The sequence below is a fragment of the Drosophila suzukii genome, chromosome X, assembly GCF_043229965.1.
Source record: "Drosophila suzukii chromosome X, CBGP_Dsuzu_IsoJpt1.0, whole genome shotgun sequence".
Lineage (NCBI taxonomy): Eukaryota > Metazoa > Arthropoda > Insecta > Diptera > Drosophilidae > Drosophila > Drosophila suzukii.
The window spans coordinates 13,047,413-13,067,036 of NC_092084.1; the positions used below are offsets into that span (position 1 = coordinate 13,047,413).

Here is a 19,624-nt window from a genome sequence, read left to right on the forward strand (position 1 = left end):
CACCCCCATACGACGAGCTTTTGCCGGAAAATAAAGTTCCTAAATAGTATTTAGTTCTGGCAATTGTTTTTAACATTGGACCATGAGAACTCTTTTTTATACATTGCGTATTCCCACCAGTAGAAAAGGTTTAGGAATGCAAACGACTTCAGAAATTTTGAAAATGATATCCCTATGATCAATTATATTGCGACCACTCACCACTAGGATCTCTCCCCCATCCGACGAGCTTTTGCCGGCAAGCCAGAAAGCCCAAAATTAAAAAAGTTGCGCACAATAAAAGTTTTTAAGTAGTATATAATTCTGGTAATTGTTTTAACATTCATGTATCTTGTCTATGTCCTCATATTGGACCATGAGAACTCTTTTTTATACATTCCGTAAGCCCACCAGTATAAAACGTTTAGAAATGCAAAGGACATGGGAAAGGCGATTCGTGCCACTCGATCGATAAGGGATACACTATTCACATAGCAATTGGCGCCCCCTTGTTCACTTTTTTGTGCCGCTGCGTTGCGTTCCCGTTGTTTCCGGAAACTATTGTCACTCTTCAGGCACATCCACATCTGATGCAATCGTGAGACGGCCGGAGGCTCCGTTTGAGTGGTTCTCTCCATGGTGTTCGGCAGGATATACGACGGATCCTGGTTCATGAAGAAAGGTTACTTACAGATCTCTTTCTCGGAGTTTACTTACATTATATGTTGGACAGAAAATAGCGTTGCGCTTGATAAAACCAGGTCCGGCCAAGGAATTTTGCAATGAAACCTCATATTCCAGATCAAGAGCATCGTGTTTGTTGCAAGCACATACCCCGGTTTTAGAGTCAATCGATTCACTAACTGGACCCTCGTTTTCGTCATTTTCAGTGCCATCACTGGAGCCCTCATCTGCAAATGGATCGGCATCAGCATCGGCATCACCATCACCATCAGCCGCGTGATCCGACATAGAGTTAGCTATGCAGATGTCCTCCCACTGATCCTCCAGCTGAGGACTCTCTCCGCTCCCGAGCTTCGTAAAGTAGTGCACACCGGCGAATTCCAGTAGTGTGGCAATACAATATAGAAAGCTCATCAATAGAAACCAATCCAAGGCGGTGGCATACTTGACTTTTGGCAAATCTGTGCGTGAGTCCAAGCTAATGGTGGATAGAGTCAGAACCGAGGTTACACACAGACTGACCCGGTCGCTCGTGGCTTCGCGATGTATCCAAAACGAGACCCATGACAAAACCACAATCAGTATACAGGGCACATATACCTAAATTGTTTAAATATTAGGCAAATTAGATACTAAAAAGGTGCTTTAAAGTATGGTGTGATTTCTGGTCTAAAAATAAATCGTTGCATACTTTTAGGTCCCCTTAAAAAAGCGGTTTAAAACCTCCAGAGATGTCTTACTTGAATCAGAAAATATCCAGTGTGACGCTTGAGATTAAATGCCACATGTAAGACCGAAAAGTCACCTTCGCGTCGAACTGTTGTAAAATTACGATGCATCATGCTTATAAGATCAAATTGATTTAAAGTCATCCCCGGAACGAAAGAGACGGCATCATCTTGATTTTTCCATTCATAGATTAGCTGTTGGTTGATATAACCATCTGAAGTGTTTAAAGGTAGATATAGTATGTGAAAAATATATAGAACAGTGAACTTACAACTTCCTATAACAAGGGGGCATGATTGCCTGTCCATGGGAAAGTTTTGGAGTTCCATGGGACACGTGGCCTTAATTGTTAATCTGAATACCAGAATAATATTGTTTGAGAGAAAATTATATAATAACAGTAAGACATACCGCATTGAGTAGAGAATCCCTCCGTTTTGGTCGAGTCTGAGCAATTTGTTTGGCACAGTAATCATGTGAATTTGGGAATGCTTGCCATTGTAGAAATACGTGTCTGGCCTCCAAATCTTGTCGAGCATTTTGATGCTAAGGGATAAACTTTTGATGGGTCCCTTGAAGCTCAGCCGTTTGTCCCGCCAATACTGTCGGAAATAGCAATCCATCGAGTAGTCCATGTCCAATTCGGAAACTGGACCCATGCTACGGATAAGAATATTGGTTTGCACCACCGTGGGAACTCCTTGTCCATGTGTGGGTAACTGCGATTGTTCGTAGCGTTTCAGTAGGTTTTCCAAAATCATTGATATATTACGACTGAGCATATCAGCCGATGCTTTTCGCGGAACTCGACTTTGATTGGAGATCTCGGAAAAATATCCACGTGTCATGTTGTTTTGACTTCGTTTCAACGATCGAGCTGCCATTTCTTTTAGTGAAGGCAATACGCGAATGGAATTGAATATTCTGGAACTAAACTCATTTGTTATATTTGGTAATTTGGTTAGAATCGCAGCCGGTCCTAGAGCCTTTATATAAAGAAGATCCGATGAAGTTGGCGCTAGTGTACCATCACCTACGTTTCCTTCGCTAATGCAGATAAAGTAGATCAAAAATCTGTAAAGCAAAGTTATTGTCAAAAGTTTATGTGCTTTAGGTGTCCTTCAGTTCATTCACTTTGCCCCAAAGTGTCGGAATTATAAAATCAATCGACTGTTTGCCCACTTTTATTGATTGCATCCCGTCGAACTAAGTGAGTGACAAGCTCGTGTAGCCTAGATTTTCAAAAAGGGGTTACTTATGTGGGCATAATTTAATAATTCATTGTTGTTAATGTCACTTAGCTTTATTAAGTCACTAGTCCAGTTTAATTTTACTTAAAGGTTTTTGAAAACTATTAACAAATCTAGACAAAATAGATCCAGATTGCATTAGAAAACTTACCCGGTTATAATAAGCAGAGTTGGCGATTTTCGAAACATTTTAAATATTACGAAAAGTGTATGGGTACTATGAATATAATTGTTTTCTGAATATAGACGGACACCAAAACCCTGACGTTCTCATCACCATTTGGACTAGTCCGTATTAAAACTGCTGCACGTTGTCACATGCTTTATATAATGCAGCATCAGTAGCCGCTGGCACCGTTTTGTTTTCGCCATGCGCAAAGCATGTTGCAATTAAGTCGAGACGCCTTTTATTTTATGTCCCTTGGTCACAAAACCCTTTTTTTTGCATTAGAGCATGTAGGACACATACACATTATGAGGCATACTCATTTTTGAAATTCGTTTTTGTAACAAAACAATCAAATATCACTTACAAAAGTAAGTCTAAATGTATAGAAAAACCATTTCTTAAATGAATTGTTTGTTTTTCAATTTGGTAAACTATACTTAAGTTTAAACTGTGTGCTTTTTTATTTATATCATTATTGTCAGCTTAGTAAATCCGAATTTGAGGTTGAGTCATTTGAACAAAACACAATCCGATCGCATTGCGATCAAAACGAAGCCTACGAACTCGAAAGTGAAAAGTTCGTGTACTAAAAATTTTAAGGGGAGCATTGACCTAGGTTCTAGGATCCACCCCGTTGACGGCGAGCTTTTGCCGGAAAGACAGCGTACATCACCTAGGTCAAAGTTCCTCGGTTATGAGATCTTTTCGGAAGGGTACTATTTTATAGTTAATAAAGAACGGTTTAAAATATATCTTTACAAAAAATTAAAGATATTGAGCTAGTCATAAAGGAGAACCTTTGTAGGCAGAATCGAATCACATGCATAAGGACCGAAAAGCACAGTATAACTTTTACAAAGCTCTATACGATAAAGCTTTCCGCACCATTTGTCCTTCTATGTTAACTGTATATTTCCGGTTTCACTCTAATCCGTGAAAACTGCAATGCACTTTACTGAAAAGGAACACCTGAATAATACTTACGTCCCGAGCATTAAGATTGCCTTTCGGCTGAAAGAGCAAGCATAGAGACCAACGATGATGCTTATTAGGCGAAATCAAAAATAAAACACATTCAGTACACTAAGTAAATTCGTAACAACATTTAATGTAGGTAATACCACATATATATCCAGAACGATCATCGCCGATGGTAAACATTTCCTTACATTTTTGCATCACCCTTGAAACCTCAAAACCTTTAACTCTTTAGGACGCTTTTACAAAAGTTACAATATTTTGGCCAAAAACTATGACACCCTCTGGATAAAAATTCAGCATTGAATTTCCGGAAAAACTTAGCGAAATCATTACAGTTACAAAAAAAGTCAAAAAATCATTTTGCCCCAAATTTGTTGAGCAAATACAAGAATGCTTCATTGTGTATTTAATAGTTTATACATCTGCAAGCAAAAAATATATTTACAAACACGGATAGAAAACTTAATTTACCAGATATTTTGCTGAAGCCCTGAATGGAATTAAGCCCGCGGTTTTCATATTTCGAAAAAACATTTTTGAACTAAACCAGTTTAATAACATTTTATGTGAACCACTAAACCAAACGGTATGGGGCTTTCTTGGGCTCGAAAAAAGTGTTGATGCCTCTTCATTTAATTAAGTTTAAATACATTTTGCATACAGACTTAGGTCAACAGCCTAGCACATATATAATATAAGAGCTAGAGAACAGAAATGAGGAAGTTTTTCGACATTTTCTTTGCAGGGAAAAAAACTTCCGCAAACACACTGTTTTTTATGATTGGACTTAACAATGATTTTATCATTGTCGTATCCATCAGACATAAACGTAAACCAAGTTATGGCCATTTTAATTTGTGATCAGCAAACAAAAAACGCGCCCAATAGTAGGATATTTTTTTGTTTCAAAGTTGAAGCACCCGAATTACTTAATAGTTATTACTTATTATTAAGAAAAAAATAGGAAAATAATTAAGTGATTACATAATTGAATAATATATCATTTTCATATAATATATTTCTTTTGTATTATCATAAACACCCTTTGATCTTTAACAGGACATATTTGCACTCTCAAATAAAAAAACGAATGAAATTAACGGAATTTACTACTGGGTTTTAAGAAAAAATTAATTTAAAAAAAACAGTTGATTTCCACATTTACAATCAAATAAATCACAATTGCATGAATAGAGAAATGGTTTCAAAGATATTTCTTTTGTAGGGCCAATTAACTATTTATGCAGCTATGTGATAGTCGAGAGCGTTGTCAGTTGGATTGTTTTTGTTGAGGGCGATGCCATCGGAGATGGTGTCGGCACAAAAAGGCTCGAGGAAGCCGTCTCTGTGGTTAGACTACGCTCTTCATAGACCCCGGCTCGTTCCTGCATGGAGAATCGCAATTGTATATCAATACATTGGGGTATTTTGTTCCGTATTAGGTCTTACATGAGATTTATCGTATTTAAATCGTTTCCATATATTCGTCTTTGGTTCCATAGGCGTACCATCAACGTTGTAGTTCGGATTTGAGAAGGTTAGTACAGATCTACTGGAACCGCGGGAGTTGCGATTGTTTTTCTTCTTGCTCGTATTGAAGGCAAGCACTACAAAAGGGAGAAATTTATTATATCAATAATAATTTGAGATAATAGTGAGTGTCTTAAAAATCTTTAGATGTTTGAAACCTTAAGAGACTTAGGCTTAGTAGGGAATATTAATTTTACTTACTGAAGATAACTAGTATAATGATGACAACCATAACAATGACCACGCCCAGCGCCACTAGGACAAAGAACTCTCTTTCCTGATCACTCTTTTTCGCGAGACCGTCGTCGCCATGGTTATTGGACTCGCCCATCAGCTCGGGCGCTGTGGAATCATCGGTGGATTCGTCGGAGTATTCGAGCAGCGGATCGTTTTCCAAATTGGCATGCACCAAAACCTTGGGCTTCGTCGAACATTGCGCATCCTTGGGATCCATTATGTCCGGACAGGCACACACATAGTCGACAAAGCGATAAAGACAGAGATGGGAACAACCTCCATTATCCTGAGCGCAGTGATTCCAGCTTTTGGGTTGGCGGTTCAGGGAAACGGCGCGAATATCCAGAGCTCCACTTAGGGCATCGCGAACCTCAAAGGGATTACCAAATCCACTTCGTGGCAACCGCTGGGAACGGTACACCGATTTATTGTACCAATCGGTCCAGAATATGCTATTATCAAACTAGATAACAAAGTTTCTGTTAGGTTCACTTCGATTGACCATGGAGATAGTCATCCCTACCATAGTCAGACCAAATGGATGTGGTGCATAAGGAACAATAGTTTGACGGCGTTTGCCATTAAAGTCCACTTGGCCAATGTTGTCCTCCAAGGCGTCGGCCCAAAGCAACCTCCGATTGCTGTTTACCAATAAAATAATATTAATATAATATAATATATATCATATAAGGCTTGAACCTACCTAAAATCGATAGTAAGGCCTGTTGGAAAGCCGATTCCGGATGTTATAAGGACAGTTCTGTTCGAACCATCCAAGTAGCTACGTTCGATCTTTGCTGGAGAGCTCCAATCCGACCAAAACAAGTAGCTAAAATGACAGACAGTTAAATAAAATGCTAATAGACCACAAATGGGATATGTTCATACGCCTTTTTAGGATGCACAATCAGTGAGCGCGGATCACCCAGATTATCCTCGATGATCCTTTTACGAGAGCTACCATCAATCCGAGCCACTTCGATTAACTTGCGATCAGTATCAGACCAATAGAGGTTGTCTGCTATCCAGTCGACGGCTATTCCGTTGGGAGTAAGAACTTCGGTATTGACAATAACCTTGCTTTCGGTTAAATTCAATAGGTTAACTCTTCGAATTACGTCCAGATTGACATCGGCGAAAAAGAGCAGATTCTTCCGGTAATGGAAATCAAGTACGACTGCTCCATGCACTCCGTTTATAGGCAAGACGACATCCATAAAATCTCCTGAGTTCAAAGAAATCATACCAATTCCCGAGCGCAAGGCAATGAGAAGATAGTCCTGGGAGAAAATGTTTTGCTTAGCAGGATTTCTAATGGAGGACGGTGGGAAATTCTTACCTCTGGTAGATTTTGGCATTGCGTTGTGCTGTTCTGACGCAACCTCAATCCAATGGGGCATTGACACGAAAACCCAGATGGGTTACGTAGACAGAGGTGAGAGCAGCCACCGTTATTGCGTCCACAGACATTCTCAGCCATCTGCTGATCTTGATAGATGACCTTGATGTCCATCAATCCATCGATGTTAGTGATTATATCACGCTTTGCCGTTATGTTCCTTCTTTCGGTCATGTGCAATGCCTTCGACTTCCAATCGGTCCAGTAGATGTTGTCCTCAGACAGAGCCAAAGCGTATGGATGATGCAGGGATGACATAATTAACTTGCGTTGATTTCCCGTATAATCACACGAGTCGATGGTCTTCAGACGAGCATCAACCCAGTAAATTCGCTTGCTCTTCAAATCGAGTGACAGACCATTGGGCCATCCAAGGTTGGCGGTTACAATGCGAGATCTTTCATTGCCATCCAAATGAGATCTCTCAATCTTACGATAGTGCCCCCAGTCCGTCCAAAACAGAAGACCAGCTTCATAATCCAAGGCCAAGCCACGTGGGGACTCCAGATCCTTGTAGGCTATAACATGTCGGTTGCTCCCATCAAGACTGGCTACTTCGATAGTGTGGCGACCAGCATCGGCCCAATAGATAGTTCGACCGATCGAATCGACAACCAGCCCATCGGGATTCTCCAAACTATCCCCAACGACCTTATGCACATGAAGACCATCTGGACTGGAACTCATGATGACATTCTCAACGGTGTCCGACCAAAAAATGTTGCCCGTCTTCCTATCGACATCGAGAGCCACCGCATTTGAAATTGGCGGTAGGGGAAGGACAACATCGATCAAGTGGTCGAAATCCAATGATATTTGCCTTATATCGATTCTGTGGGCAAACAGAATGTACTGAGTTGGACCTTCGGAACATGTGTGCTTGTCATCCTTTAGTTGAACCCCCACAGTGCAGGCACAGGTGTAACTAGTGGGATTCAGCAGACACAGGTGGGAGCAACCTCCATTCAGTTTATCGCAAGCGTTGAAGATGCGCCTTCGGGTGCGATGAAACACCCGGATGTCCATGAGATCCGTACTATTGGCGATAATTACATTGGTGTCCTTGCCCGTCAGTTTATTGGCGCTCATCACAGACTTGGTATCCCAGTCAGTCCAAAACACGCGGCCTTCGTTTACATCCAAGCCAAAAGGATGTCCAAGTCCATCTGTTAAAAGAGAGGCAATTTTAGATTAATGCTATAGTAAGGTAAACTATTAACGTTGACTACTTACTTAAAATTACTTGACGACCACTGCCATCAAAGTTCATGTACTCCAACGTCTTCGTGCCACCGTCAACAAAGTAGATTTTACTCTTCTCATAGTCAATCGCCAGTCCATTTGGATAAATTAACTTTTTCGATGATATAGTAATGCGATCATGTCCATCCATATTGGCACGTTCAATCATAGGATCATCACCCCAATCCGACCAAAACATAAAGCCATCTTGATACAATGAAGTAAACAAATTAGTACAAAAGGCATTTAAATAAAGGGTACGTTATCTTGGGATAAAAAGTAGGTATGCGTAAAAATTAATGATACTAATGACTAGCATTTTGCTAAAAAAGGTGGGTTCATTTTGAAAAGTAAATCGGAAAATGCTTGCGAAAGTCAAAACCAGAGCCTACCTGAAGATAAAACTCTCTATACTGAGTATCACAGTAATATTGATGATTCGACTTGTATGATGAGTATGATGAGGTATCGAAAAATACCTCCATATCATGCAGAATGTTTATACATATCTAATATATACCGCCTTAAGCTTTACACACCCACACATGACTTAGATAATTAGAACGTGTTCAACTAACCAATCGGGTTCACAACGATATCCCGTGGCTTGTATAATTTCTCCCATATAAGCAGGGTTCTCATCTTTCCATTCGTAGTGGCCACTTCAATTCGATTCGTTGACGGGTCTGTCCAATAGAGTTTATCGGTTATCCAATCCAGGGCCAAGCCGACAGGAGAAACCAGATTGGAGTGCACGACACGCTGTTGATAGCTTCCATTGAGATGGGCCTTGTTAATGGTGCTACGCTCCACATCGGTCCAATAGATAAAGTCCGTATCGCTGCACCAATCCAGAGCGACGGCATGTTTAAGGTTGTCCAACGGGACTATCATATCAACTTCGTTAGGATCCGCTTGATTGTTCTTTAGGTGTCTCAGCCGGATGTCCTTGCGTCGAGCCACTAGAACCAGTTTGTCGGCAGTACTTTTACAGGTCTTTGCATCCTCTTTCAGCGAAAGTCCTATGGGACATCCGCATCGACGGGAGGTTTTGTTAGGCAAACACAGATGGGAGCAGCCTCCACGAAGACCTCTACGATCCTTCTGGCAACGATCGGCATACTCGGGCTGTCGGGCAGGATGATAGGCATGGATGTCCATTGGGAAATGGAAGTTCTCATGGACCGCTCGGAATTCCTTTCCTGTTATTTTATCGGCTGCCGATACTGTCTTCGTATTCCAGTCCGTCCAGTACATTGTGTCCTCGAAGAGGGTAAGGGCAAATGGGTGTGGCAGGTGTGTGCTGAGGATCTTATTTCGATCACTACCATCCAAATTGGAGCATTCGATGGCATGTTGCTTGGCATCCGCCCAGTAGATCTTGCTGTTGGGAAAGTCAATTGCCAGGCCATTTGGCCAGGTAACACCCTTTGATATGATAACTTTTCGTTGTGTACCGTCCATGAAGGCGCGTTCTATCTTCGGATTCGGTCCCCAATCGCTCCAGAATGCCAGAGCCTCTCCAGGATGCACGACGATGGCACGGGGCTTGTCCAAGTCGTAGGAGGCAATGACGGTGCGCAGGTTGCCCTGGAAATTGGACACCTCCACTCGTCTGGTGCCGGAATCGGTCCAGAACAGCAGATCGTGAATCCAGTCCACTGCTATCCCACCCGGTGACTCCAGACCCCATTTGATGACGTCTCGAACCCTGGTCCCATTCATATAGACCATTTTGATGACATCGGTGGAGACATCGGACCAGAACATCAGTCCCTTGCGATGATGGAAATCCAATGCAATCGCATTGTGCAGTCCCTTAACAATCGCCGTATATCGGTTATTGCTGAGCGTTACCCGGCGAATGTCCCATCTGTTGGCCACCAACAGGGTCATCGCCCCACCCAGCGCTTTGCAGGATCTTAGATCTGGACGAAGTATGTAGCCCGTTTCGCAGGAGCACTTAAAGGAACCCAGGGTATTGTGGCACTTTTGCGAACAAACCGGACTGGTCAGGTACTGGCATTCATCTATATCCGTGCAGCTGATCGATTATGGTTATCATTTTAATATCATGTCGGTTTTCCCATAGACAATCGTGTACTTACTTGACTTTGTTTTTGTCCATGACATAGCCAAGTCGACAGGCACACTCCTCCAATCCCGCATTGGTTTCAATGCAGAGTTGCTCACACGGACTGGGCTCCAGGCACTTTCGTTCCTTGGGACAGTCCGCCTCGTCCTCGCCGGCAGGACATTCGTTGTGGCCATCGCAAATGTGTTTTTGGTGAACACATATTCTAGAAAAACAAACATGAACCAATTACATTCATAATTATTCGTGTCAAAAACTTAAAATATAAAAAAATAAATCGATGAAAAGTAAAATACGAATCTTTAGAAAGTAAAATAAAAAAAAAATGTGTAAAGGAAAAAATATTTTTTATTTTTAGGAAGTAAAAAAGAAATAAATGTTTTTCTTTTCTATTCAAAAAGAAACATCAACACGTTTTACAGAAGATTATTTTCAACTCACTTGAGATTCGTTATGTTTTGTTTGGTTGGGCATAAAAATTGTCCCAGGTCGCATTGTAGGTGGCACTCAACCTCATCCTCTCCAGAAGTGCAGTCTGGATAGCCATCGCAGAGCCAAGTTTTCTGAGATGAAAAAAAATATATGATATTACTATGTGATATAATCTATTAAAAAGCATAGGTCATACCAGGATACAGCGTCCATTGTTACAGGTGAACTCATCCGATCCGCAGGTCAACGGATGCTCCGAACCCAGGCTTCCGCAGTCGTTCTCGTCCTCGCCTCCATCGCAGTCCTGTTCCTTGTCACACTTCCAGCGCTTCGGGATGCAGGTACCATCGGCGCACTTGTATTCGTTGGAGGTGCATAGCGATGGCTTCTGTGGGCAATTCTCCTCATCGCTCCAGTCACCGCAATCGTTGTCCCCATCGCAACGGAAGCGATTGAGAATGCACTGTCCACTGGGACCCCCAGCTCCACCCAATCCGCCGCGGCACTTAAACTCGCCCTCCGGACAGCTGTTGATCACCGCCGCGCACTTGAGCTCATCCGAGTTGTCGTTGCAGTCGTGCTCCCCATCGCATCGAAAGGCCAGGGAGATGCAGTAGCCATCGTTGCAGGTGAAGTGCTCATCCGTGCAGGTGGTGCGATTGCAGTGGGTCTCGTCGGAGAAGTCCTTGCAGTCGTTCTCCCCATCACAGAGCCAAGTCCGCGGAATGCAGAACCCGTTCAGACACTCGAACTGATCCTCGGTGCAGTTCGTCCGAGCTCCGCAATGCGTCTCATCCGAATAGTCGCCACAATCATCGTCTCCGTCGCAGAGCCAGTACTTGCTAATGCATCGAAAGGTTCGGGGGCACATTACATGTAGCCCGGTCTTCTCGCAATCCCTCTGCAAATTCGGCATTGCATCCTCCTCGGGGTTGCAATTCTCCCCAGATTCATTCGAGTTCTGACAGTTGGCATACGTCTCGCCCGGTTGACTGGGATCATCTTGCACCAGAACAGCAAGGTTGACCCTGAACGGTTTCTGCTTGTTACTGGGTCCACCTATGAATCCTTCCCGCCCGCGGGAACTGATTCGATCAACCTCCCGTAGACCTCCACCTCCGACTTCGGCTCGACCCCTTTGGGCGCCGACGTTACGAAATTTCGGAGTATCGCTCGAGCTAGAGCCTCCGGATATCCTCGCCTTTGATGGCACAGACGATTCCATAGTATGCAATTTACCCTCGCCACTGTGATGGACTTCCTGGCTATCCCTGTCCTCGTTGTTATGTTGATAAGGCGGATAATTGGAAACGGGGAGGAGCTTCTCTCCGAATTTGCTTAGCTCCTCCGAGAGCTGGTCCTCCCGAGACTCGTTTCCCGTCTCTAAATGCCCAATCCTGGCGTCTGAGTGCAACTGTTTGTGTTTATTCCAGTCCCAACGCCCCAGAGCATTTGTGGGGTGTATTCCATAGTGGGGCGCGTTACGTTTCACAGCAAATTTCGTCAAGTCGCCTAGACCGAAACCTAGTCAAATATAAAATTCTCAAGATCATTAATTTTCCTATCAGTTGAATTTGCTTGAAAAGATTTTTTTTAATGAATATATAGATATATTTAAGAGTTCGAAGTCTTAAATAATACAAAACATTCCAAAATTTTAGTAATTGTCTACATTTTGAATATTCGAAATTAAGTAGCTCAAAAACTTCCAAAAAATAGTATTGCTTAATACACTCAAAAAAATGTAAACAAAAAAATGGAAATCAAAAAATAATCATATTGTTCCAAGGACTATTTTTGATTGTTTACAAACTCAATGCTCATATCTTATAGTAAATGGAATATATTCAAGATAGTAATCAAAATATTTGAAATAATACCCCTTAGAAAAGAATGGTTTTGAGAGAGGTCAGTTTTCATCGGGTTGGGTTAACTTGAGAAGATGATACTTTTTGGTTGTTTTAAAGGTCTCTGTGTGGCGTAGGCGTTAACAGATATCCACGAAAGGAGTACTTACAGAGCCACACGAAGCATACCAATGGCCAAAAGGGAAAGGCTGTCAAATACATGTCCAGACATGTACACAAACTCGCCCACTCATAGGCACGTAACGTATGTAGTGGCGGTAGGCGAGCTTTACTGCTCCTGCTGCCAAAGCATTTGCTCGTGCTCTGCTTCTGCTTCTGCTTCTGCCAAGCGGATGCTGCTGTGCTGTTGCTTTCTGATGGCTTCTGTTACGATTCTGTTAGGCGAGAGAGAGAGAGAAAGAGAGAGGTGTTCGATTCAAGCGCTTGCGTATAAACATATTTGGCTCCCGAGGCGGATCTAGAGTTATATTTCGGGGGCGGAACTTTTTAAATAATGAAATTCACTTAATGATTTTGTCTTGTTGTTACATGTATAACAAGAAGTTGTGGGTGTGTGGGTGGTTAGGTGGGTAGGTGGGGGTGGGTGTATGTGGGGGCGGGGGTGCGGTCCCATCCGCGAATCCCGCCCACCTGATGTATCTCTTCTGTATGCTACACTTAACCAAACTTATTTTAAGCGTGGGTGTCACTTAAAAAATATATATATTTTAATAAGGATGCATTTGGTTAAAAACTTAGTTAGTAATTATATAACTTGTAATTGTATTAATATTAATTATACACGTTTTGGCTAAACAATTTCACTTGTCTTTGTCGTCACTGTTACACCCTCAATATTTTTTGTATTACGGTTTGTGACCGTGGGAGGTGGAAACAGGTCTCTGGTATCTTATTACTCCCACTTAGATGACATTGGAATCGGAAGCGATATTATGCGGCACTAGTCTAATAGCACTACTTTCTTCAACTGCAGCTCCTATCCTTATTATTTACACTGGGAGTTCGAAGGGACCCAGGGCTTATTTATTCGCTGCGTGGGCTTAGCCCAAGGTCTGGTATTTCATAAATGTGTACAAAGGTGTTTATAGAGTTCTGCAAAGACCTTTCAGTATGAATACGACTTTTGGGACTTTGTTGGTATTTATGTATGTCATGCGCACCACACACGCGAACATATGCAGATTAAACTAAAGATTATTAAAATTCTTCAAAACTTATGCACTTCTCTATGCCTCTTAGAGAGTACAAAGAACAGTCAAAAAAGTTATTAGTTCAACACACATTTTTGTCGAGAATTCACTAGAAAGAAAAATTATTTTCGTACAGCACGTCTCTTGTCTTCTCCGAGAATGTAACCAATATGAAATTTGCGAAGATTACATTACAGCATCCCTCAGTCGGAAAACAAAGTCGGTAAACGCGACTGTTAAACTTAACTCTCGGGTCCTGTTCAAAGTTTTGGTTTTGTCTGCATGCCTGAGCTTTTTTCTGGGAATCGAGCTTTTGACGGTTTTGAGGTAAACTAATTTGTTTAGCATTTTCCTCAGAAAACAAATCTAGTTAAAGATATAAGTATAAAGGCATTTAAAATCCTGCGTTTTTGACTAAAATCTTAATATTGTATATTTGACAAATATCTGAACCCCATTTTTCGCCATAAAAAATCAGTTTTTTGGCTGCCATAATTAAAATAAAAGTCAGAATGAGGAATGTCATACCTCGTTGAGCTCGTAGTTTAAATTCCAATCGATTGACATTCAAACCTGAAAATTTTCCATTTTTGCCAATTTTCGCAAAAAATGTAATGTAACCCCTTACCAAAAACGCGAAAATTGGTCAAAAAATATATTTCCCTTAAAGTGATGGGGATCGTTAGCATATTTAGCAAGCTGCTCAAAACTGTCGGTCTTTCAGCTGTACGTCTTGATTTGGCTAAACTACGACTGAAAACCCACTAAAAAATTTGTATTTTTGACCAAAATCTGAATCCCAAAAAAAACCGAGCTACCCCCTTACAAAAAATGAATAAATTTGTCAAAAAATAAATTTTCCCCAAAGTGATAGGGATCGATAGCAATTGAAGCAAGCTGCTCAAAACTGTCGGTCTTTCAGCTGTACGCCTTGATTTCGCTAAACTACGACTGAAAAACCACTAAAAAATGAGTATTTTTGACCAAAATCTGAATCCCAAAAAAAACCGAGCTACCCCCTTACAAAAAATGAAAAAATTTGTCAAAAAATAAATTTTTCCCAAAGTGATAGGGATCGATAGCAATTGAAGCAAGCTGCTCAAAACTGTCAGTCTTTCAGCTGTACGCCTTGATTTGGCTGAACTACGTTTGAAAAACCACTAAAAAATGAGTATTTTTGACCAAAATCTGAATCCCAAAAAAAACCGAGTTTCCCCCTTACAAAAAATGAAAAAATTTGTCAAAAAATAAATTTTCCCCAAAGTGATAGGGATCGATAGCAATTGAAGCAAGCTGCTCAAAACTGTCGGTCTTTCACCTGTACGCCTTGATTTGGCTAAACTACGACTGAAAAACCACTAAAAAATGAGTATTTTTGACCAAAATCTGAATCCCAAAAAAAACCGAGTTTCCCCCTTACAAAAAATGAAAAAATTTGTCAAAAAATAAATTTTCCCCAAAGTGATAGGGATCGATAGCAATTGAAGCAAGCTGCTCAAAACTGTCAGTCTTTCAGCTGTACGCCTTGATTTGGCTGAACTACGTTTGAAAAACCACTAAAAAATGAGTATTTTTGACCAAAATCTGAATCCCAAAAAAAACCGAGCTACCCCCTTACAAAAAAAGGAAAAAATTTGTCAAAAAATAAATCTTCCTTAAAGTGGTAGGGATCGTGAGAATATCTAGCAAGCTGCTCAAAACAGTCATTCTCTTAGCTGTACTTCTTGATTTGGCTAAACTACGATTAAAAAAGCGCGAGAAAAATGAGTATTTCGACCAAAATCTGAATCCCTTTTATTCCGCCCTAAAAATCAGTTTTTTGGATGCTGTTATACTAATAAAAGTCAGAATAAGAAATTCTAATTATTTTCCTTTTTTTTTAAATTTAAAAGTTAACGGATTTTATCTGTTTAAAAACCTTTAACCACTCAGTTTATCTAATGCAAGGTGGCAACGCCCTTAATATTTTTGGTATTTTTTCAGGGAACCCACGCAAGAATGGTTGGGACTTTTTTTGAGATGTCAAATACCCAACAGCATTTATTCTAAACCTTTATTTTTCAAAAAAATTAGCAAACTTTCAATTTTTTCCCTACGCTTGTTTTATATCACGTGACACTTTTTTAATCGTGTGTAAATTTATTGATTCCTCTTTTATATTTTTATATTAACAATAATATTATAACTATAATGAAACAACACTACGTATAATAACTTTATATTAAAAAAAAAAAAACAAAATAATTTCGGTTAGATTATTTTAAATACGGTACAATCGATTTTTTCTTGCCAAACATTTGCTTAAAAAATCGATACGCTGAAGATCAATGTATGCCAATATTCAGTGGATAAGTGCTATAACACCAATGGAACTAGTTTCTTTTTAGTATAAGGTGTAACTATCTGGTTCACATAAATGCTTTGTCCACGCCGGTTAAGTGGCAAACGTGTGCAACATCGAGTATATTTTCTCAAATAATTCAATTATTCCATCAAATGGAGCTCTGTGCAATTTGGATATAAAGCCATATCGTCGGGATGTGTTTATTCCGATAATAGGACAAACAATTCGGCTTGTTTGCGATCATATCGATCATACCATTGTATGTATGTATGTATGTACATCAATATACATATGAGTATGAAAGACATTGTTCAACAGGTCGAAAACATATGTAAATAAAGACATGTAATGTGCATTAGACGAAATCAAAGTAGTGCGATTACGTACATATATGGCGAAGAAGAATTGCTGAGGAACGCAAGACTACATTGGGCATTTCTTAGAAATTGATATTTGTATGTCAAGAAAGGGTTCCCCCAATATATGTACTTACGATCGCCTCCGATTGTACGCAGTATTCGATATCAGAGTTCCCCAAAAATTCTTGATAATTCGGCACTCATAAATGGCTTAAGGGTGCCCCCAGACTCAACAATGGATCTTTTATGTTCGGAAAACCTAGTTGGTGAATCTGATTCATCATTGTATCGCCTAAACAAATGCCAAGAGAAAATGTCTGCGCCATATCCAACATCGTCAATGGGTGCTATAAAACCCCATACGGATCCAGAGCCGGTGCAAAGTCCTTCGGAATATTCCCAGAACAACCAGATGGACGAGAAGATTATGTACATATATGCATCGGTAGACGCGGCTGGGAAGAATCCAGAAGAATTGGAGCCAGAAGTACCAGTAGCAGCACCACCAACGCAATCATCTCTACAAAGTTATGCGCATTACATCAGCCAGGAACCGAAGCCACTGACCACGTCGCAAACACAATCACAATCACAGTCCCAGCGCTATAACGATCGGGTGCCCAAAACTGCCGATTCACCCACCACGGACAACGTGAACACCGCCATCGGGGATCCCACACTGTATTCGGATCGGTGCCTGGAGAATGCCCTCAAGGCCGAGGAGAAGTACCACCAAATTGTGGACACGTACTTCACCATTCAGAAGGATATTACGCCGCCAATGCGAAAAATTGTCGCCGAATGGATGATGGAAGTGAGTATTTTAATTGCTGGTACTTAAACAGATTAAAGACCGACTTAGGGATGCCCTCTAGTAACTATTCTGTAAAAAATAAGAACTTTTAATTTGATATCAAATTAAACCTGTATTCCCTGTAATGTTAGGGTTCCTTACTAACCACCCCGCCTCCCCCCTGCACTTCCTTTGTTGTTGTAACTAAATCAACTTTAAAATTATGCATTACCCTACAGGTGTGTGCTGAAGAAAATTGCCAGGAAGAGGTCGTGTTACTGGCATTAAATTACATGGATCGATTTCTTTCGAGCAAATCGGTGCGCAAGACGCATCTTCAAATTCTGGCTGCCGCATGTCTCTTACTTGCTTCAAAACTCCGAGAGCCTAGCTGTCGTGCACTTTCGGTAGATCTACTAGTTGTTTATACGGACAACAGCATTTATAAGGACGATTTGATTGTGAGTACTGGTTACTTCATGATTTTTACACTTTCAACAATATTAAATATTCTACTCATTCTAATTTAAGAAATGGGAGCTGTATGTACTCAGCCGTTTGGGTTGGGACCTTTCGTCTGTAACTCCCCTGGATTTCCTTGAGCTTTTAATGATGCGCCTGCCGATAGGAAGTAAAAACTTCCCGGACATAAACATTGGAAAAGTGAGGGGACATGCTCAGGCATTCATATCTCTGGCAGCAAAAGGTATGCTCAATGGTTTTTATAAAACTTATGGTAGCTGATATACTGTTTCTCCCTTGTTAAGAACATAAATTTGCCAAGTTTTCGGCCAGCACAATAGCCGCATCCAGCATAGCTGCATCGATGAATGGCTTGAAATGGCATTTGCGGTCGGGACACAACTTACACTTCCTGTTGAGTCTTATGACTGATCTAACCAGCGTGGAGCAAGTGAGTACACGGTGATCCTTCATGTCTAAACCTTCATTTACATGTTTCCTTGAACAGGCTCAGGTGCAGGATTGCATGTTGCATATGGAGGACATCTTCAAAGAGCACAGTCGAAACCTGCAGCCCTTTCTAGTGAACATAGACCCCTCGCAGATGTCCACGCTGTACTACCAGGGTCGTTTTCAGATACATCAAGCCCAGCACCTCTCGCAAATCTCATTACGATCCTTGCCTCTGCCGAAAACTTCAGCCGACTGTGTGGAACAGCATCAGCAGCACAACTTCGGCTCGGCAGCGCCTCATCGAACACATACGTGCAAAATGCAGGCGCAGGCCCAAAATGAGCTACAAGACATTACATTTTGAGGTGTCAAATAGTAATACAAGCAGATAGTTATGCTAGATTTAAAACTAAAATATATAATATACCATTTTTACTACTGTATAGGATCACGATTACTTTATATTCCTATGACTGTAAGATTGGTCAATATCATATTAATTACGTCTGTACCGATGTATTTCATTAACCCAACTATTGCGACCAATTTATGGGTTTTTAATTTAGCTATCATTAATAAATTGTATAAAATAGCATTAGACAATCATCATGAAACTTTAAAATGGAAAAAAACATTAAAACGAGACTGAATGTAAACAGTAAAGCAACATTTTATATATTGTGTATATAAGCTTTTCGAAAACCTACCCAGGCAACCAAAAAATATCGAACTATTAAAATAAAAGTTTTCAAAACCCATCCAATAAAAGAAATAACAATATGTTACAGATAAATTCAACGAAAAGTTTGGATAATAATAATTGTAGTTTGTAATAAATAATAGGAAAAAGCAAGTTCTTTTGTAATATTTTTATTTCCCATGTCGCCACACCCTTACAAGGTTTGTATACATTTTCCAGTACATAGTACAAAAAAATAGAGGTTTAAATTCCCCTTAAGATAAGCCTTACCTTCACACCCTATACCAAATAATTGCAGAACACACAAATTATTTCATTTTAATTTATTTTCTTATTAACATATGACTATAAACAAGAATCATTGAAGACCATAGCCTTAACACACAATAATATTTTTTATAGAATAGATTTCTGGTGAATTTTAATATTTTGCGGACATATCGATGCTAAATAATTTTGTTGGCATTTATACTTTGTTTTTAAGATAGTCCATTCAAATTTTAAAGTGAGTATATAGATAATTTTACCATCAATGTAGAAGCATTGTAACACTGCAATTAACAATTTTTTTTAGTTATCATTCCGTTTTATTTGAGCTTTAAAAAAATACTGGCTTTATTGCACTCCTCCGGGCGTTGTTGCATTCACCCGTCTCTTTCACTGCGTTACAAATATAAGATAGTACCCTCTGTAAACAAGACTATAAACCTAAAATCGTTTTACATACA

General features: G+C 40.4%; 3 protein-coding genes across 6 annotated transcripts; 1 reads left to right on the top strand and 2 right to left on the bottom strand.

Annotated features, from left to right (window-relative positions):
- Positions 1–302: 302 nt before the first annotated feature.
- LOC108018976 (gamma-aminobutyric acid receptor subunit alpha-2) lies at positions 303–2,968 on the bottom strand. Of its 2 annotated transcripts, XM_017086579.4 has the most exons (6): positions 2,794–2,965; positions 1,804–2,466; positions 1,664–1,746; positions 1,404–1,606; positions 697–1,263; positions 303–644 (listed from the first exon to the last, which is right to left on the bottom strand). In XM_017086579.4, exons 1-6 carry the CDS (start codon positions 2,829–2,831, stop codon positions 336–338), a joined length of 1,863 nt encoding a protein of 620 aa, XP_016942068.2. In that variant the 5' UTR covers positions 2,832–2,965; the 3' UTR covers positions 303–335. The 2 variants fall into 2 exon arrangements, with proteins under 2 accessions (XP_016942068.2, XP_070853315.1); XM_070997214.1 differs by having other exon boundaries at positions 1,404–1,746; positions 2,794–2,968.
- A 922-nt stretch (positions 2,969–3,890) lies between these two features.
- On the bottom strand, positions 3,891–13,997 carry Lrp4 (LDL receptor related protein 4). Of its 2 annotated transcripts, none has more exons than XM_017086870.4 (14): positions 13,920–13,997; positions 12,745–12,969; positions 10,924–12,251; positions 10,737–10,858; positions 10,309–10,500; positions 8,779–10,244; positions 8,192–8,407; positions 6,899–8,124; positions 6,448–6,839; positions 6,263–6,388; positions 6,083–6,200; positions 5,524–6,022; positions 5,242–5,399; positions 3,891–5,177 (listed from the first exon to the last, which is right to left on the bottom strand). In XM_017086870.4, exons 2-14 carry the CDS (start codon positions 12,794–12,796, stop codon positions 5,040–5,042), a joined length of 6,033 nt encoding a protein of 2,010 aa, XP_016942359.2. In that variant the 5' UTR covers positions 12,797–12,969; positions 13,920–13,997; the 3' UTR covers positions 3,891–5,039. The 2 variants fall into 2 exon arrangements, with proteins under 2 accessions (XP_016942359.2, XP_065724059.2); XM_065867987.2 differs by having other exon boundaries at positions 13,877–13,987.
- Positions 13,998–16,178: 2,181 nt separating this feature from the next.
- Positions 16,179–19,049, top strand: CycD (cyclin D). Of its 2 annotated transcripts, none has more exons than XM_017086510.4 (6): positions 16,179–16,392; positions 16,448–17,302; positions 17,521–17,742; positions 17,813–17,987; positions 18,049–18,194; positions 18,252–19,049. In XM_017086510.4, the coding sequence occupies exons 2-6, from the start codon at positions 16,613–16,615 to the stop codon at positions 18,558–18,560; spliced, it is 1,542 nt and encodes a 513-aa protein (XP_016941999.2). In that variant the 5' UTR covers positions 16,179–16,392; positions 16,448–16,612; the 3' UTR covers positions 18,561–19,049. The 2 variants fall into 2 exon arrangements, with proteins under 2 accessions (XP_016941999.2, XP_070853670.1); XM_070997569.1 differs by having other exon boundaries at positions 16,179–16,388.
- The last annotated feature ends 575 nt before the right edge of the window (positions 19,050–19,624 follow it).

Bases quoted from the DNA above. Each gene is read 5' to 3' on its own strand.
- LOC108018976 (XM_070997214.1), bottom strand. From the start codon at position 2,831: ATGTTTCGAAAATCGCCAACTCTGCTTATTATAACCGG. The intron at 2,467-2,793 runs GTAAGTTTTCTA...TTTGCTTTACAG, and splicing joins ACTCTGCTTATTATAACCGG to ATTTTTGATCTACTTTATCT. The intron at 1,264-1,403 runs GTAAGACATCTC...TAAACAATTTAG, and splicing joins CTGGATATTTTCTGATTCAA to GTATATGTGCCCTGTATACT.
- Lrp4 (XM_017086870.4), bottom strand. From the start codon at position 12,796: ATGTATTTGACAGCCTTTCCCTTTTGGCCATTGGTATGCTTCGTGTGG. The intron at 12,252-12,744 runs GTAAGTACTCCT...ATATTTGACTAG, and splicing joins GGTATGCTTCGTGTGGCTCT to GTTTCGGTCTAGGCGACTTG. The intron at 6,389-6,447 runs GTATGAACATAT...CTGTCATTTTAG, and splicing joins ATTGTGCATCCTAAAAAGGC to CTACTTGTTTTGGTCGGATT.
- CycD (XM_017086510.4), top strand. From the start codon at position 16,613: ATGTACTTACGATCGCCTCCGATTGTACGCAGTATTCGATATCAGAGT. The intron at 17,303-17,520 runs GTGAGTATTTTA...ATTACCCTACAG, and splicing joins TCGCCGAATGGATGATGGAA to GTGTGTGCTGAAGAAAATTG. The intron at 18,195-18,251 runs GTGAGTACACGG...TTCCTTGAACAG, and splicing joins ATCTAACCAGCGTGGAGCAA to GCTCAGGTGCAGGATTGCAT.